Genomic DNA, 17,036 nt, shown 5'->3' with positions numbered 1-17,036 from the left:
AAGTACTTAAACAAGAAAATAAACTATTATTTCAGGATTGTTAAGAATTTAACAACTAGATATTTTATAAATAACAATTAATGTTCAAAATTCATTAAGATTAACATACATTGGATTGCCGTGGTGCTTGTTAATATAACGAATCATTTTTAAATATTAAATAAATATAACAAATTAATCTAATTTAGACAAAACAAGTGTGCATACTAAAATGTTTAAATTTTCAAAAATTTAAAATAATATTCATAATAATTTTTTTACATTTACAATATGGTTTCATCCAAGTTATCATTCAACAACATCATAGGGACATGTTTTTTAGATGAAGGTGAACCACATCGTGCATGAAATAAAGTACCCTCTCTGTTTTGAAATCGGGTTAATGTTGGTAAACTTTGCGGTTCACTGAATGGAAACACACCACCAATATCATTTAACAAGTCAGTTCTTTTGCTTGGAGTTTTAAAAGTGGTGTTAAGTGTGTTAAAATACTGATTGACATCTATTCCCGGCGATTTGGGACCATCAGCAAAAGGTAATTTGCTGATTTTCTGGTTTGCATTATCTCCATCTGATACAATATAAACACTAAGATCTGGACTTTCAATTAATTTGTTACTTTTGGGGATTTCTAAAGTGTTATTTTCCTCAATTGGCATTATACTCTCATCACTAAAAAACAACTGACCACATTTTAGTCCAGATTCTGTTTTGCTTCGTTTGGCAACAAATCCAGGAGACGAACAACTGTCTACAGCTCTCTTTTTTCTTGGCCAGCAGTGAATATGATCACCATTTGGTGAAGGCTTTCTTTTACTTGATACCGACAAAGATATTTTTCTGGATTTTTTGTCAGGTGTTGGTGTTCTGGTGATGTAGTTATCCAAAGGGCCAACCTGTTTAATTAAAGGAGGTGGAGCACCTAATATGTTTAAGTCAATTTGTTGTGTTTTTGTTAAGTTATCCGGTGTTACAGGTTCTATAGTTTTCTCTTCATCATTTCTTAATGGCGATTGTGATTTAGACATTTCAGGGTTAGTATTTTGTTTTTCAGTAGTAATTGGATTATTGCTTTCATTGACAACATTAGTCTTCTTTTCATTGGTTTTGTAGGCAGCAAATATAGATGATGGTGAAGTTTCTGGGCTTTTAGAATGTACTTTTGCAGCATTTACTGCTAACTGATCAAACGCGATCGATTTTTTAAATGTAAATTTATTTTTTGTACTATCTTGAGATTCAGATGTACTGAGAAGTTGTAAACGTCTTCTACCTTTTTGAGGAGGATCTTTTTTAACTTCGGAGGACTTTTCTCCGCTCTTTTGACCTGAGTATGAAAAAAGAAGACTTTTCGGAGAGAAAGTGGGATTTAAAGAAGAAGTTTTGGTTGATGTAATTTTGGGCTGAACAATCTTTGGAGTAGCAGGATGTGCTTTTTGATGTTGCTGGACAACCTCGGCCCGTGCCACAGTTCGAGACTTTGGGTCACTGCCGCGATAGAATGAATGCTGACGAGTTAACATCACTGAATGACGTGGACTCCTAAAAAAAAAATTTAACAAAATATTTTTTTTTAATTTTAACAGTTTTAGTATTTTTAACAACTTTTTTTAAGTTAATCCTGAATATATCTTTTAATTTTCTACAAACTACAAACACTTAAAATTAATAATAATTTAAAATTAGTTTAGTTATGTAGCATACCTAGGCTGGGATTGTGTCACAGAGTTTACTGGCCTGGACACCAATACATTTTCTTCCTCCATTTTCATTGGTGACTCCTCAACAACAGTCATATTCTCTCCTTCAGTCTTGTTTTCATGACTTCTTCTCATTCTTAATCTCTGGCGAGCAAGAGCTGTCATCCGTTGCTTAGCAACTGGGGTGTCCAGAACTGACAAACCTTTTCTCCGATCATTATGTCTACTCTTTCGAATATCTACAACATATCAAAAATAAAAAAATAGTTTAAAAGATAAAAAATAATTTTTTTTTAACATTAATTACCATTTTTAACATTAATTACCTTTAAATAATTAGTTTTGTTTGATAAAAATATTTAATAAAAATAAATAACATGACACCTTGGTTTGTATTTTTCTTAAGCTTTCTAAGATCAGCTTCTGATTTTAATTTCTTCCTTGCAGATTTGGAAGGGGATGCAAACAAGTCTCTCCTTACCCGAACCATTTCTTGGGAAACTAATAAAAAAGTAAACTGTTTTAAAAAGATATGATAAAATTGATTTAATTTTTCATTAGAGATAATATTTTTTTCCACCTTAATCTTGTAACTAACAGATGTTGCACAAACTTACCATTTTTAACCAACTTTTTTTCAGTGAGCATCGGTTGTGGAATCTTTTCTGGCATTAGTTTTGTGTTGTTTAATATTTTAAACCTTGTATTGGATGTGTCAACAGTTTTTGATCTTTGTCTGTTCGTTATTTTTTTTGTTTCAGGCATAACAATATTTCTTGTAACATTTGAGGTAATGTGAGATGTTCTTCGTAGTTTAAATTGCCTGTAAAAAAATCAGTAGATTTAAAATAATCTTTTTTAGGCTTTAAATAATATCACTATTTAAAAGGAGTAGAATAAGTGTTTTGCAAATTAAACAGAAGTCATTGCCAGGCAATCAATAATTATTTAATTAATAAATAAAATTATGATTAAAAGATTTGGGCTTCACAACACTTGATATCAAAATTATAAAGTTATATTATTTTAAAGATATTTAAGTGCGGTTATGTACACAAATATAGTAAGTAGCACTTACTTAGTTGGTCTTAAATCATCTGAACAATGACTTCCCACAGAACTTGTCATGGAGAAGGGTCCCATGCTTGGAAGATCACTTCTGTTTGATGGAGGAGCAAAAAAGCTGTCATCCACTCCTGATTCAGTTGAATATTGCTCTAAAGATGCAGGAATTGGAAGCATCAGATCGCTGTGGATCTCATACAGAACACGACCACATAAAGAAAAATAACTAAAAAGTGCAAAAAAAGACAAATTAGTCACTCTGTAAAATTATGTATTAAATTTTGCCTTTACCAACCTTTCCACAAGAATCTCGCTTAGAAACTTTGTCATTTTCTCTGGACTTTCGGAAATCGAAATAGCTCTAAGTAATTGAATAATAATTTCTGACTCCTCAACAATAAATTCATCCTGATCTTCACTAAGTGGAAGTTTGTAACATAACCACTCCATTTTAAGAAGGATTTGTAGAAAATATCTACAGAAAAAAAGAATTTATAAGTGTCATTGTCAAAAGTATAACCTTAAAATATAGGTAAAAAATCTCAAATTGGTTTATTTTTGAAATAATATATTTCAAATTTAAGCTAAAACAAGATTCTTTTGTTTTTAATTTTTTTAAATAAACAGGTTAGGTTATTTTAACTTACTCGGCTGTTTTTTTCTCCTGGGTTTCATTTTTGCTTCTTATTTTAGCAGCAGAAACAAAAATATTTTGCATCAAAAGTTTCTCAATTTTATCAAAGGCTATAGTTGAACCTGTTAAAATTGAAATGTTTTATTTCAAGGTGATACAGCCTTAAAGAGTGTGATTTAAAAAGTATCAGTGAAAAAATAAATTGAGATAAATGTAATATTTAGATTTCAATTTTAAAACTTTGTTTAAACTTTACCTTTGTTTGACAGTCTGCAAAATGACTGAATTATGTCATGAGCTGATAACTTCATCAGAGAAGGCTCATTGCCAAATCGATCCAAAGTACTTTGATACTCAAACATAACAGCATCAATCGCTAGTTTTGGATCATTATAATCTAGTAAAAGTGTTTTTTTAATTGCTACTCTCAAACAAAGTTGTCTATTATATACTTGCCATGTTTAAAAAAAAAAATTTCTTAATCTTTTTTTCAAAGCAACCTTTTAAAATATAATATTTAAAAGAAGAATAAACTTAACTTACCAGGTAATTTCAGTGGCTTGTAAATATCCTCAGAATTATTTATTTTCTTAAGAGATAACATATATTTAGTTTAAACTTTAGATCACCTTTTTCACAAGACAGATAGAGTGAACTTGATAATTTTACCTGGTTAGTGTTATCACTTGGTAGAGTTTTGTAGTTACTTTGCAGTTGTGAAATAATAAGATCATTAAACTCTAAAAAATCTGAATCATTTTCTGTAACTGGTGTACATGTTTCACTAAAAATAAAAAAAATTTCAAAATATAAAGAGATTTTCTTACAACACCTCTTCTAATTGTTTCTTAAGTTGTCTTACCTTTTTAAATTGCTGCATAGTTGTTGGAATTGTGTTGAGGTATTGGCTGTTGCAAACCATGGCTCAACCATTTCAGGTTCAAAAGATATATAATCCCCTAAAAAAAACAAATAAACATTAAAAATAAATTACTTATACAAAAACAATGCTGACATAATTCGATATATTTTTTTATTTACCGATAGCTTTTGTTGGTTTCATTTTTATAATATTATTGTCTTGTATTTTCGTAGATGTAAAATCCTGGTAACATTTTGCTATAAAGTCACCAAATTGTATTTGTTGAGGTAGAAATTGTTGACATAGGGTTAATAAACCTGATAAACTCGATCTTTGAGGTTCGCTGTAAAAATTTACAAATTTGATGAATAATAACAAAAAAATGATTTCTAAAAACCTAAATCTTTACATTTAAGTAAGGCTTGTCAAACCACTCTTTAAAGTATAAACATACTTTATCCATGAAATAGCAGCACATCCATTTCCAACAGGATGAAATATTCCAATTCGATGGTGTATGCAACAATATTGCTGAAAACTTGGTTCACACAAACTGCAATGACTTTTAACAATATAAACTAAATTGTTGTGGCATGGTATTTTTACAATGCTCTGGAATGCCCTTAAAGTTTGATTTTGTCCCCCAATAAGACTTAAACCATTAAATTGCAATATTGGAAGTAAGTGTGTATATTGATGGCCCAAAACAAAAAAGTCAATGTTTTCTAAATTTTGGATAATCTCTGGCATTTCATGATCAACATGAGGTATATTTAAATTTAAAATACTGCGTAGGTTGTTAACATTGCCTAGGATTTTACAGGTTGTTACACTGTTTAATCCTTTTAAATATTTGGAAGATATCTCATGGAATAAATGAAACGGTTTCAAGTTATTTGTCCTTAAAAATATTTTTGTAAAGTTTAATGAACAGAATTTGTTGTCTTCAAACTGATAAGACATAGAACAAGGAGAATAAGATTTTGATAAATTTGTGTTTTTGTTTTTAAGATGTTGGGCAATAATGGAATATTTTGAAATCTTGTGAAGTTGTTTGGAATAACCCTCAAAAACCGAATCATTTAAACCTGTATCATTGAAATTACAAGTTTCTGATTCTGATCCAGTTGTTGAAGAAGCAAGTGTAGAAAGTAATTGTCGAGTTTTAGGTTTTTCTAAAATAAAATTTACACCCTTATAATTTACACCAATGGTTATTTAATGATTTATTACATAACGAAAATTGAAATCTTTTTTTTATAAATAAATAGGCTACTAAAAACTCACCATTTATTAAATTGGTTAATAATGGGATTGGAATTACACATCCATTGTTTGCATTTAAAAACTTTTCAAGTAAGGATTCAGCATCTATATTACTTTTCCCCAATAAATATGAACGCTACAAAATTAAAATACTACAGCTTAAAGATTATTCATTAAAAAAAACAATATCCTATTTTTTTTCAAATAAAAATTTTTACCTCAACAGAATCTGGAGAACTGTCCAACCAAAAAAATCTGATATCATGTTTGTCACGAAAGTGTGTCGCTAGATGAGTTGGCATTAATACATTGGTAATGTCATTAACGTCAGAAATATTCCATTCAAAATAAGAATTTAATTCATTTTTTGTCTTGGGTATCGGCCCAATAATAAATATAAAATTTTTTCCATTGCTCTCTGTTAAGTTTTTTGGTTGCCCACTAAGTCGATTTCGCTTGCGATTACCTAGAAGACTTCTTTTTCTTACTTGTTTTACTGGTGATATAATTTCATGTTGTTCCCATTTAAAATCATGGGCAACTTCAATTAAGTTATCTGCTAAGGTGTGGGCACAAAAATCCGATTTATTTTCATCTTCTTCATTAAACTTTAACTCATCTTGAAAACAAATGAAATTATCTTCAGATAAGGATTTTAGATCATTGCCTGTGTGAAACTTTATACCAGATTTGTGTACAAACTTATGCCCCCATTGCAAGTTTTTTGATATCTCCAAGGAAGTGACTATATTTCCTTTTTCTGACCAGGTAAGAGGTAAGTCAGAGTTGCATTCGAACTGAGTTAGGATTTTAAGAGCCGTTGTATATACGGTTTGTTGCCATTTTACTGAGTTTTCCTTTTTTTCAAAATCAGCAAGACTTGGATGAATTAAAAAAACTACCCTACGTACATCAGACATTCCTGGTTTTCTGTCAAAAAGAGTGAAAATATCAGTGAAAATATATCAAAATTTCTAACGAATTTATAATAACCAGATTGATCTGGCCGTCCCACTACCAGCAGACCAGACTAGCAGTTTTAGACATCTCTGATTGCAATTACAATAAATTAATAAAGAAACAAACATACTAACAGTGACGGCATGCAAGGTTTATCTAATTGTGTAAAAAAACAATCAGAAGACTAAATTTCTATCGTTTATATTTCAGGTTTCTGAGTTTTATTGGTAGTCGGCTGGTTTAATAAAACTAGTTTTAATTCTGCCATTTAGTGCACCTTTTTTTCTTGTTGTATACGAACCTTGTTAAAAAAGATAAGAATGAAAACAACCTTTGTCATCAAAACAATACGAAAGTCGCGCCAAAGCATGGGGATAAAGTCATTTATTTTTTTCATGATAATTATTAAAGTTAGATTAATTGTTAGAAAGGCCCTGTTTATTAACAAATGTTTTTTTATTCTGAGATTTTTTTATCGTATATGATCTAGCCTTAACCAATTATTCTAAATATCAACAGCTATCTTTTACCGACTAACAACATGGACCATAGCAACAATTATAATACCAGTCGTATAACCAAGTGAATATCTATTTCAAAGAAACTCAATTACAATTTAACGCAGCGGGAACGTTTTAAAACACACAACATCACATTTGTAAAAAAAAGGCGAAAAAATAATGTAAAAAAACAAATACCAAAATCAAGTATCAAATGGCGCTTTTAGGTGTAGAGTTGTGTTTAATGTGAAAAAAACAAATAAAGTGGTAATCACCAACAAACGCTAACAGAACAAATTTAAATGAAGACTTGAGCTAAAACGGAGTTAGATTAGGTCGCCTCTTTATTTTTCAACCACGAACAACAATAAAAATCATTCTAAAACAAAAAAAACTCAGTTAAGAGTTCCTCTGCAGTTGTGAGATCCACAAAAACAAGGAATTTTATCATCTTCGAGAGGGAATTTATAATCGTAAGTAATTTCGTCCTTCGGTTTGATCGTGTCTTTCGAATAAATGACGATTTTCTTGGCACCGTCAACAGTGATTACTTTCGCATAACAACTTGGCTGTAAAAAGATAAAAGCGTCATCAACAATAATTAAAAGGAACAATTTAAACATAACTGTTATAAAATTAAACTAAACTGCATTTCTGTAAAGTTGAACGTACCCTTTAAAAACAAGTACTAGACAGGTTTTTTACATTTTTGCAAAAAGTAACAAAAATATGGAGATTTATTTAAGTTAATGTACTCACGTTACACGAGTGGTTCATAAAGCGAGCATAATTTCCACACTTGGTTGCATCGATAATATGATCACCATCAATACGAAACAAATATGAGCTCCCAATACCACGTTTTGTATAATGAACCTCCCTTCTGTCCGCCACCAGTGATCGAACCAGCTGCCCCACGTACTCTATCACCATTTCATCAGCTCCTATAGTTTCTTCAGCAAACAAACCCCAGCCGTGAATACTGGATCGCTTGAATTTGACACTCTTTTTTCGATACTGTGTAGAAAAAATATATAACGTAATGATAGAAACTTATTAGCGCTTGTAGAGGTATTTAACCAGAAAAATTTTAAACTTACAGCTAGTTGGTTATATTTGAGTAAATCGCTTGCGTCCGAACCAAACTCCGACACAATTCGTCTCATAAGCTGACGTTCCTCTCTCGATTTCTCAGTTGCAAGGAAGGCAGGGTTAGCTGGACTGTCGGTTTGCTTTCTTCTGTCGCCTTTTTCCTCAACTCTCTCGGTCTGTCGGTACATGAGTTTACGTTGTTGAAGTTTAGTGGTGTCACCCACTTTGTAGTAACCTGTCAAAAAATTATAAAAAATTAGAAAAGTGAATAAAAAAATTAAAAAAAAAGGTAACTAAAAAAAATTAATTTAAAAAAATGTGATACAACTAGTTTAGTTACCTTCTGATCTTGAGCATCCTGTTTTGTGGGGCTTTACATCCAAGGCCCCCTTATCCTTTTTACTCCTTCTCTTATAAGGGGAACCAGTGGGTTGATCCTCAATATGAGTTATAGGATGTGGGGTCCAGTGGGTGTCTTGAACCCAAGCCGGGGCTTTAGGATTTGCCAACATTTCCTCATACTCATGACGAAGTAACTAAGAAAATTTACAAAAAAAAATTACTTTAGGTATACACATAATTTAGCTTATAAAAACAACCTCAAAAAAAGATAAATACAAAATAAAGTGTTTTTTATGACATGGTGCCATAATGATCTCCTAACAAGTAGTGACGAATTTAAATAATTTAGTTTAGAAATATTTACTTTCATATCTTCAAGATCAATACCAGTTCCCCACATAAGATAAATAAGTGATAATTCTTCCAATCTTGTGCGAGGTCTAAACTGCTGAGTTGGTTTCCAGGTCTCTTTTTTGATAGTTTTCTTTTTAGGTTTTTCGCGCCGTAGTTTGACCCTTTCTGCGGCCTAAAAAATAATAACAGGTTTAATTTGGTTTCAAAATTATAAGTTTACATATTGTTTTTAAAAAAAAAATAATTTACAAAATTTGTAAATGAAGTTAGTTTTAAAACTTACAGTTAAAATTTGCTGAGCTATGACAGGAGCATCTCTTCTCCAAGCATCTAAAATTACAAATAAAATTTATTTCAAATTTTATATATCCTATACAGAATACATAACTTTTTTTTATATATATATTTTCCAGTCCTTTACCTGGTTGTAGAATAGTGGGTTGTGGTTCTGTATCAATAGGTGGCTGAGAATAGCAATGTTCTTCATATATTCTTTCAACTATGGGATTGTAAGTGACATCATAATTTTTAGGTCGCTTGCTAGCAGGTGATATAGCAAAGTAATTGTGCTCCTCTGCAATGGCTGTCATCCTGTCTCTTTCTTCGGCTATTATTACATGTTGGTTCTAGAAAATAATAAAAATGTTTAATTTCTATTTAAATTTAGTAACTAATTTATTAAAAAAAGTTACAAACCTGAGGTAGATATGGTCGCTTCTTTGGAGTCTTCCTCGTCTCCTTGACAACAGGAGGAGGAGACAAAGGTGCCATGATGGGATGAGATTGTTTGATTGAAAGTAGTGCCTCTACCGCTTCTAATTCCTCGCTTCCGGACTTTGCATCCCGGAACATTGAGGCAAGTGGGCTTTTGGTTGTGTCTACTCCAGAGCTTGCTCTGCGAAGAACAATAGGAGTAGCCGGAGGAGAGAAGACATTTTCACTCAGTTGTCGACCAGGAGTAAGTGGATGAAGAGGTTGCTCACTTGAATCTGAGCTTTCTGAAAATCTAGATAAAAAATCTAATTTTAAAAACAATTTGCACAAATAAAATATACAAAAAATCTGAAATATTTTCTACCCTGGATAGATGTAACAAGATTAAGTATATACTCAAACTTAACTAGTAATAAATACCTGTTGTTTAATGAAGAAAGTCTTCGTTCAGGTGTAGTTTTCATTCCTGTAAGAGCCTCGAGTGCAGCCTTTTCTTTGTCACTCATGTTTGAAACTTCATCTTCAGATCTTAATCTATCTGAAACCTACAAAAAATAACATAGTTAATATTAAGCAAAAATAGTATATTTAAACATTAAAAACGACAAATTTTAAATTTTTTTTTACCTCAGCAATAAGGTCGAGGTTCTGAGTTTCATCTTTGGATAAAAGTCGATACCTCTTCTTTGGATGAACACTTCTAAGTTGTTGCTGGGTTAAGTTGGTTTGGGGTAATTCAGAGAGAGGCGGGTTCTTTGCAGATAAATCGACCCTGATAAACATAACAAATTAAATTTAAAAATAAATCTTCGAAAAAGTGTATATTAAGTTTTTAATACAAAAAGTTTTGAAATGCAAAAAAAATTTTTGTAATAACATTAACCTTGCATCTCTGTTAACTTTATTATCCTTATATTTAGCTGTATAATTCTCATTATCCAGATTTCTATGTTTTTTTTTTGGTGGTTCCAGGTCAAAAGGGTCGGAAATGGAAGGTCGTTTAAATGTTTCATTTTTAACAACCTTTTTCACTTTTTCATCCTAGAAATTTAATTTAATTTTTTGCATTTTTAAAAAATATATTTACTATCTCAATCACAAACTTGATGTATTAATCTTTTAAATACATTTAAAATAACGAAAAATATTACCTCAACTTCACTCCCACTTTCAGTCTCCTCATCACTTTCATCTTCATCCTCTTCTTCTTCCTCCTCCTCCTCAGAGGAAGACGATGAAGAGCTAAACACTTCATCCACATCCAACCTAGTACAGGAAAAGGCAATTTAAAAAAAGTTTCACATACATTACAGGTTTTTATTTTTAACCTTATATTATAGTTTTTATTCCTAATATTTTGGTTTTTGTATTACCTTTCATGATGCTCAATGAGAGATTCAGTTTCGCTTTCTGCATCTTCTCCTTCACTATCAAGATCTTGCCAGATTCTCTTTCTATTGTTGTTGCTATGCCTTTTGTCTGTAAATGTTTTGAAGAATAAATTTTAAATAAGTACAAATATCAACCTGAGTAAAATTGGTTGAATTCATTTTTGTAATAATGTTTTTAATACTATCATTATAAATATTAATATTCAGCACATAAATTAAATTGCTTTATTTAAAAAAGTAGTTTACCTTCAAACTTATGACGACTTGATTTGTTATCATTATCTCTTTCCTTCTTTATTTTAACAGGTGGTGGTGTTGGCGTTCTCTTTTTAACTCTGAATGATGGCATTTTGGAAATAGCTGACCTTAACCCTAAACCTATTCTAAAACCATCCATTTCAAACGAACCCTTTGCCCAGTTCAAGGGATCAAAAGTGTTCAGTAATGCAGGTAACTTGCAAGCATTTTTATTTGTTGTTGGATTTTTTTCGGTGGTGGTACTATCAGTGGGATTATCTGTTTCAGTTTTAATAGGCAGTGTTTTAGAAGCTTGTTTTTGATTTTTGTTAGCATTTTGATCATCCCACCATTGCTCATACACCTTAAAAGCCATCGTCTCAATTACTTTTTTATTTAAATCCCTTTTGATAATTTCTTTAAGTTCGCCGGTGATTCGGTTGAGTATAAACTCACTCAACTGTTTGTTAAAATCAATTCCCTGAAAATTTGGGTTCATGTTGTTGGGAAACCCTCCAGGGTGAAATGCACCCATGTTACCTTGAACCCAGGCCTGCTCCCAACCTGGGGCTTGTTGGAGAAATCCCTTTTGTTCAAATGGAATCATCGGCCTCATAGGATCTTAAGGATAAAAATAAATAAAAAAATTTACAATTTGAATTGAGAGCATCAAAATAACATTTTTTTTTTAATAAAATGAAAAGCATACCATATGCCATCCCGAAATGAGAAGAAGGACCGAAACCATTTTGTAAATGAGGTCGAGAAAATCTTGCCTCGTGTTCATTTCTGGCATCCCACATTCTTCTTTGCTCAGCTTCACTCAAACGAAAACTTGAAAAAAAGTTAAATGCAATAAAAAAGGGTAGGGATGGGCCAATCGAATCCGAGTCCGAGTACTCGGCCCGAGTATTAGGAAAATATTATTACTCGTGCTCGTAGAGTATTTTTTAGTACTCGGACGCCGAGGAATAATTTGTCATTTAAGATCGTATACGATTTACTAAACATTAAAAAACACGACAAAATACTCGGGCTCGTCGAATCCGAGTAATTTGGATTTCAGCCCATCCCTAAAAATGGGAACGTAAATATTTTTTAAACTAATTTCTGACTAAGAGCCTACTTTTGGTTTTGATCGAACTGATTGTTCCAAGCTTCCCTGTCAGGATGCCAACCGGGGGGTGGGTTATTGGTTTGGGGATTTCCCTCTTCTGATGATATGTCCATGTCTTCGGATCCTACAGGAGAGTGATCCTGGACAAATAACAAAAAAGTTGAGATATTTTCCAAGAGCTACAGATTTATGTAAAAATTTTTTCCGACCCAAAAATGTTTGTTTTCTAAATTGATCTTACTTTAGGAGGAGGTTTAATGGGAGAATGAGGAGGAGACTCGGGAGGAGGTTCCCCAGTCAGCTCCCTTAATCTTTCATCAAGGGAAATAAAAGGTTGATCTTGGTCAGAAGATAATCTTTTCGATTTCTTCCCTCCCTTCTTAAATCCAGGATCTAAATTAATAAAAAAAATTTAAACCAAAATTTTACCTTTTAACCTAAACAAGTGATTATTTGAAAAAACTAAACACGCCAAACTGCACTAAAAACTCAACTTAATAATTCTATTTTACCAGATTTACCAGATTCAGTGAGATCAGTTGCACTAATGTTTGGCTCTTCCGAGTGAACTTCCTCCACGGCAAGATCCCCAGGCGAGTAGGGATTGTTGTCACTAGGAAGAGGAACTGGAGATCTGATGCGAAGGGGGGTTTGATTGGAGTGGTGACTGTTTGGAGACAAAGAAGATCTGTGTTTTAATCTTCGTTCTTCATCTTCAGGATATGGTCGGCTTAAATTATAATCTCAGTAAGAACTTAAACTTAGCAAATAAAATGTTTGCGTTTTTAAATACAAAATGCTTGCGTTTTTAAATACATATTATGATTTGAGTTAACTAAAATATGAATTAAAAAACATACTGTGGGTGATCTCTATCTCTTCTTGGAGGAGGACTCTGGGATCTTCTGCTCCATCGTTCAAGAAACTCTGGGGGTAAGTCCCGATGGTCACGCAACCTTCTTTTTCCAGGACTAGGGGGTCGATGATGTCGATGATGATAACCAGGACTCTTCCTCCGATGACGTTCAAATTCAGCAAATCTAGGACTTACTTCTCTTCTATGTCGTATATCAGAACCATGTTGATAAAATCTGTTAAATAAAAAACATTTTTTAACTTGTAAATGTAGTTATCAATATAATAATTAAATATATTTTAAATTAATGATTATACCGGTCTCTAGGAGGACTTCCATCAAACTCCCTGCGAGGAGGTGGTGGGCTTGGAAATCGACGTGGAAGTGGAGGAGACATACTTCTCCGGTGACGATCAAATCCGGACATTGGACTTCTAACAACATCTGGCGGAAACTCACGATGATGTCGAAATTGTGGCGGTCTTCCTCTAAATGGAGGACTATGATGTCGCCTCAAGGGATCGAAACTCGGACTTTTTGATCGATGCGGACCAAATGGAGGTGGACTGTGTCTTCTGCGAATATCAAAGGGAGGACTTCGTCGTCGTGGTTCATATCTGTCAGGATGAAAACGAAAGTCAGGACTACGGCGCTCAGGACTCCCATGATGTCTCGAAGGATGATGTCGATAATAATTAGGACTGTGTCGACCTTGATGTCGCTCAAAATCTCGGTGACTAGGATGTAATTGAGGAGGAGGAACAGGGGGAAGCGGAGAAGGAGACCGACGAAAAAAATGAGTCGAGTTTGAAGTATTTTCGTCTATATCTGGCTTTACAGAAGCTGGAGAAATGACAATAGGTTCAGGTTTAGGAATTTTCGGTTCTTCCGGAGTTGTTGCAGTTTCATTGGAAGGGTCATCACCAGAGCATTCTCCATCTTCCAAATCTTGCGATATTTCAGTTGATGACTTCCTAGAGTTGGAACTAGCACTTGTTCCAGTTGAGTTGTGTTGTTTGTGATTAAATTTATGATCACCATGTGACTGTTTGCGATTTTTCTTCTTGGAGTTAAATTTTTCAGTTTCTTTCGGAATCAATTTTCCCAAGCGAGTTTCCAAATCTATGGTTGATAACTTTTCCAACAACTCAGTTTTATTTATATCTTCATTATGGGATATGCTTACTTTTCGCTGTTTAATAAGTTGTGGTTTATGTTTTTCACTGTTTATATTAACTTGTACAGGTGAATGCTGTGAAATATTATTAAGTTCTTGAGATTCAAAAGAGTTTGAATCATTAAAGGTAATGGAAGAATTTCTTTCAAGGTGACTTTCATGATTTTTTGAATGAATAGATGGCCCTTGACTTTCAAAGGAATTCTGAAAGAATAATATTTTCTAAGGTTAAAAAAAGATATGGTTATACAAGGTTTCAAAGAAGATTTCACAGTACAACTTAAATAATATAGTTACTCATTAAAATAATCGTTATTAACATGATAAAACAACGGGATTTTAATTTTAACCTGTGTAGACATTGGAGGAGTTCGTGGACCATGGCTATTATCATCCACAGATTGTTTTCTTGAATCAGATTGAGAATGTCGTCTAAAAAAATGCAATGACAGTAAAAAAAAACAACCAAAGCCCAACAAAAAAATTGTTTAACTAAAAATTACTTTATTTTTAAGGTGGGATTAAGATTGTTATTTTATAACCACATTTAAACAATTTGAGATTTCTTTTATTATAATTGTTTAGATCTGATTAAATTAAAATACCTTGGGTCATCCCTAGAGGATTTTCTTCTTTCCCTCCTGATTGGTTTTTCTTGTGTGTGTTTGATTACATCTGGCATGGTGTCTGCCATCATCTCACCCTTGATTATTTTATGATGAAGTTGTTTAAGCAACTCACCTGCAAAAATTGAAACAAAAATATAAAAAGCATGAAACACACATTTTGGAAAAACCATACTAAATGTTCAAAAGTGAAAACCTATAGAAGTTCATGTTACTAAACTGTACCTTTACAGTCCATTTCAACATTTATGATGTTTCCCATTATGGAGGTTTGATGCAGATGCTCAATACAAAGTGCGGCTGATTTTATTGATGCATACACAACCTGATAAAAGAAAAACATTAAGATTTATTTAAAGGGGTGGTAAAACTCACAACAAAACCAAACTTGTATAGAAATAACTATTTTTGTTACAAAATAAACAAAACAATAACCTTTGCAAGACCCATGTGCTTGTTAGTTTTAGGGTGATAATAAACCCGAACTCTCTCCATTTTTCCAAATTTCCCGCACATTCTTTCAATAAACTCTTTTGTGATGTTGTCATTTAATTTAGAAAAAGTAATCTCACGAGGGGGAACAACACCAATATAATGCTCATCCACCTAAACAGTAAAAATTGATAAACATTTCAAATTTAGTTAAGTTTTGCTACCTTACCCAAATTGGTGATAATACACAATAAGTGTTTAGCAAATGATACTACAAATGTACATAGTAATGGCATCATTATTATAAAGATTTAAAGACAAAAAAATACAAAATAATAAAAAATGATAAATACCTTGTATCTTGGAATTGGAAGATCAGTTTTTTCTCGGCGAGACAACAGTCTTGAAACTCTTGGCCGAGGATCTCGAACAACGAGAGGTGGTTGTCCATGATCCTAAAGTTTAAATAAAAATGTATTAGGAATTTTAACTTAATACAGTTAGAATATGCTTTAAACTGATATAAGATTAATAGTTTACATCCTTAAACATAACTTGGTAACACATTGCAAAATTGAAAGTATTTGTTTTCAATTTAGACATTTAAATAACAAAAAATATTAAATTCAAGACTGACTTGGCTACGATACTAACAGAAAACCTATGTTTTTGTTGCAAGGTTGGCTTTTATACAATAGGAATAAATAAACAATACAAAAATCACAAAGAACTAAAGTTCACCTCCGAACTGTATGCATTTCCATTAAACCTTGTAAGTTTTTCCCGTCCTTTTTTTAAGTGTGGATCTACAATTAACTTGTAGTTCTTTTTGACAGGAATTCCATGTGCATTATTAGATGGCGGATTCTGCATGACTGTTTGGCTTAAAGCTTGTAAACATTTGCCTTATAACCCCTTTAAAGTCATTGCTGCCCTTTGTAATAAATAGCCTAGTTCATAATAAAGTTCCATTCAGGTAAATTTTTAATAACCCACATCAGTCTAAGTATAATAATAGTAAATTTTTTTTAAAATACACGTTATGTGTTTAAGGTTTATTCAACTGTTCAATAACAGAATATATAGAAATAGTTCACCGTCCCTAGTTCGTGGCACGTAAATTGTCACAGACCGAATTCTTGTTTAATTAGTTAACTTTAAAAAACTACACTACCTTGAATTTTTTTTTAAATGGAGCACAAAAAACAGCTGGAGTAAAACATAAAAAAGGTAACAAAAATAAACAAATAGACGAGTAATTTGCCATAAAAGACTATCTTACCACACCACGTGTATGTGCACTAATTCAATATTTAATAAATGTTACTTTTTCTTTTAGAAGATAACTTAAAACAGGTAGTTTTCTTACAATTGGTAACGAATGACCTAATCAAACAACAAAAAAGCAAAATTTAGTGCGCGAAGTAATGGAAAACTAAAAATCTCAAAATACTTTACAAATTACTTTTAAGCCACGCGGAGTCATAAATTGCGTCATACTTAAACTGTACCAATGGTGCTAGAATAACGACACCGTGGCTTTACATAAAAAACTAAATCTACGATATATGATTTGGTTAAAATAATAAATACAACGTACTACTTTTGTTTTTTTTTTACCTTTTTGTAATCAACGATTCTCTAATTTTGTGTAAAAAATTATCATTTTCGTTAGCAATCACACAAGTGCAAAAATTGAGATTTTAACTTG

The 17,036-nt window shown here is 32.1% G+C and overlaps 2 protein-coding genes across 2 annotated transcripts; both read right to left on the bottom strand.

The window, feature by feature from the left end:
• Positions 1-124: 124 nt before the first annotated feature.
• Positions 125-6,447, bottom strand: LOC145742301 (uncharacterized). Its single transcript, XM_082560084.1, has 15 exons — positions 5,746-6,447; positions 5,549-5,663; positions 4,716-5,436; positions 4,441-4,604; positions 4,262-4,358; positions 4,069-4,183; positions 3,943-3,988; positions 3,656-3,796; positions 3,413-3,521; positions 3,061-3,240; positions 2,779-2,991; positions 2,318-2,523; positions 2,085-2,201; positions 1,705-1,939; positions 125-1,542 (listed from the first exon to the last, which is right to left on the bottom strand). Exons 1-15 carry the CDS (start codon positions 6,445-6,447, stop codon positions 264-266), a joined length of 4,440 nt encoding a protein of 1,479 aa, XP_082416210.1. The 3' UTR covers positions 125-263.
• Positions 6,448-7,060: 613 nt separating this feature from the next.
• Positions 7,061-16,612, bottom strand: LOC145744165 (uncharacterized). The gene is made up of 26 exons (XM_082562283.1): positions 16,067-16,612; positions 15,679-15,780; positions 15,329-15,499; positions 15,119-15,218; positions 14,873-15,008; positions 14,618-14,699; positions 13,408-14,471; positions 13,095-13,325; positions 12,756-12,964; positions 12,476-12,627; positions 12,244-12,374; positions 11,827-11,951; positions 11,127-11,738; positions 10,863-10,968; positions 10,641-10,755; positions 10,373-10,530; positions 10,117-10,261; positions 9,910-10,034; positions 9,472-9,781; positions 9,197-9,401; positions 9,059-9,105; positions 8,786-8,947; positions 8,420-8,615; positions 8,088-8,314; positions 7,747-8,004; positions 7,061-7,556 (listed from the first exon to the last, which is right to left on the bottom strand). The coding sequence occupies exons 1-26, from the start codon at positions 16,196-16,198 to the stop codon at positions 7,383-7,385; spliced, it is 5,475 nt and encodes a 1,824-aa protein (XP_082418409.1). The 5' UTR covers positions 16,199-16,612; the 3' UTR covers positions 7,061-7,382.
• Between the last annotated feature and the right edge of the window lie 424 nt (positions 16,613-17,036).

The sequence above is a fragment of the Corella eumyota genome, chromosome 2 (genome assembly GCF_963082875.1).
Source record: "Corella eumyota chromosome 2, kaCorEumy4.1, whole genome shotgun sequence".
NCBI lineage: Eukaryota > Metazoa > Chordata > Ascidiacea > Phlebobranchia > Corellidae > Corella > Corella eumyota.
This window is presented reverse-complemented; position numbering and strand designations above follow the sequence as displayed.

Excerpts from the sequence above, each read along its gene's own strand:
- LOC145742301 (XM_082560084.1), bottom strand. The coding sequence starts at position 6,447 with ATGTCTGATGTACGTAGGGTAGTTTTTTTAATTCATCCAAGTCTTGCT. Across the intron at positions 5,437-5,548 it reads ATTAACCAATTTAATAAATG|AAAAACCTAAAACTCGACAA; the intron begins GTGAGTTTTTAG and ends ATTTTATTTTAG. Across the intron at positions 3,797-3,942 it reads CAAGCCACTGAAATTACCTG|ATTATAATGATCCAAAACTA; the intron begins GTAAGTTAAGTT and ends CACTTTTACTAG.
- LOC145744165 (XM_082562283.1), bottom strand. The coding sequence starts at position 16,198 with ATGCAGAATCCGCCATCTAATAATGCACATGGAATTCCTGTCAAAAAG. Across the intron at positions 10,969-11,126 it reads AAGTCGTCATAAGTTTGAAG|ACAAAAGGCATAGCAACAAC; the intron begins GTAAACTACTTT and ends AAACATTTACAG. Across the intron at positions 9,782-9,909 it reads CTTTCTTCATTAAACAACAG|ATTTTCAGAAAGCTCAGATT; the intron begins GTATTTATTACT and ends TTTTTTATCTAG.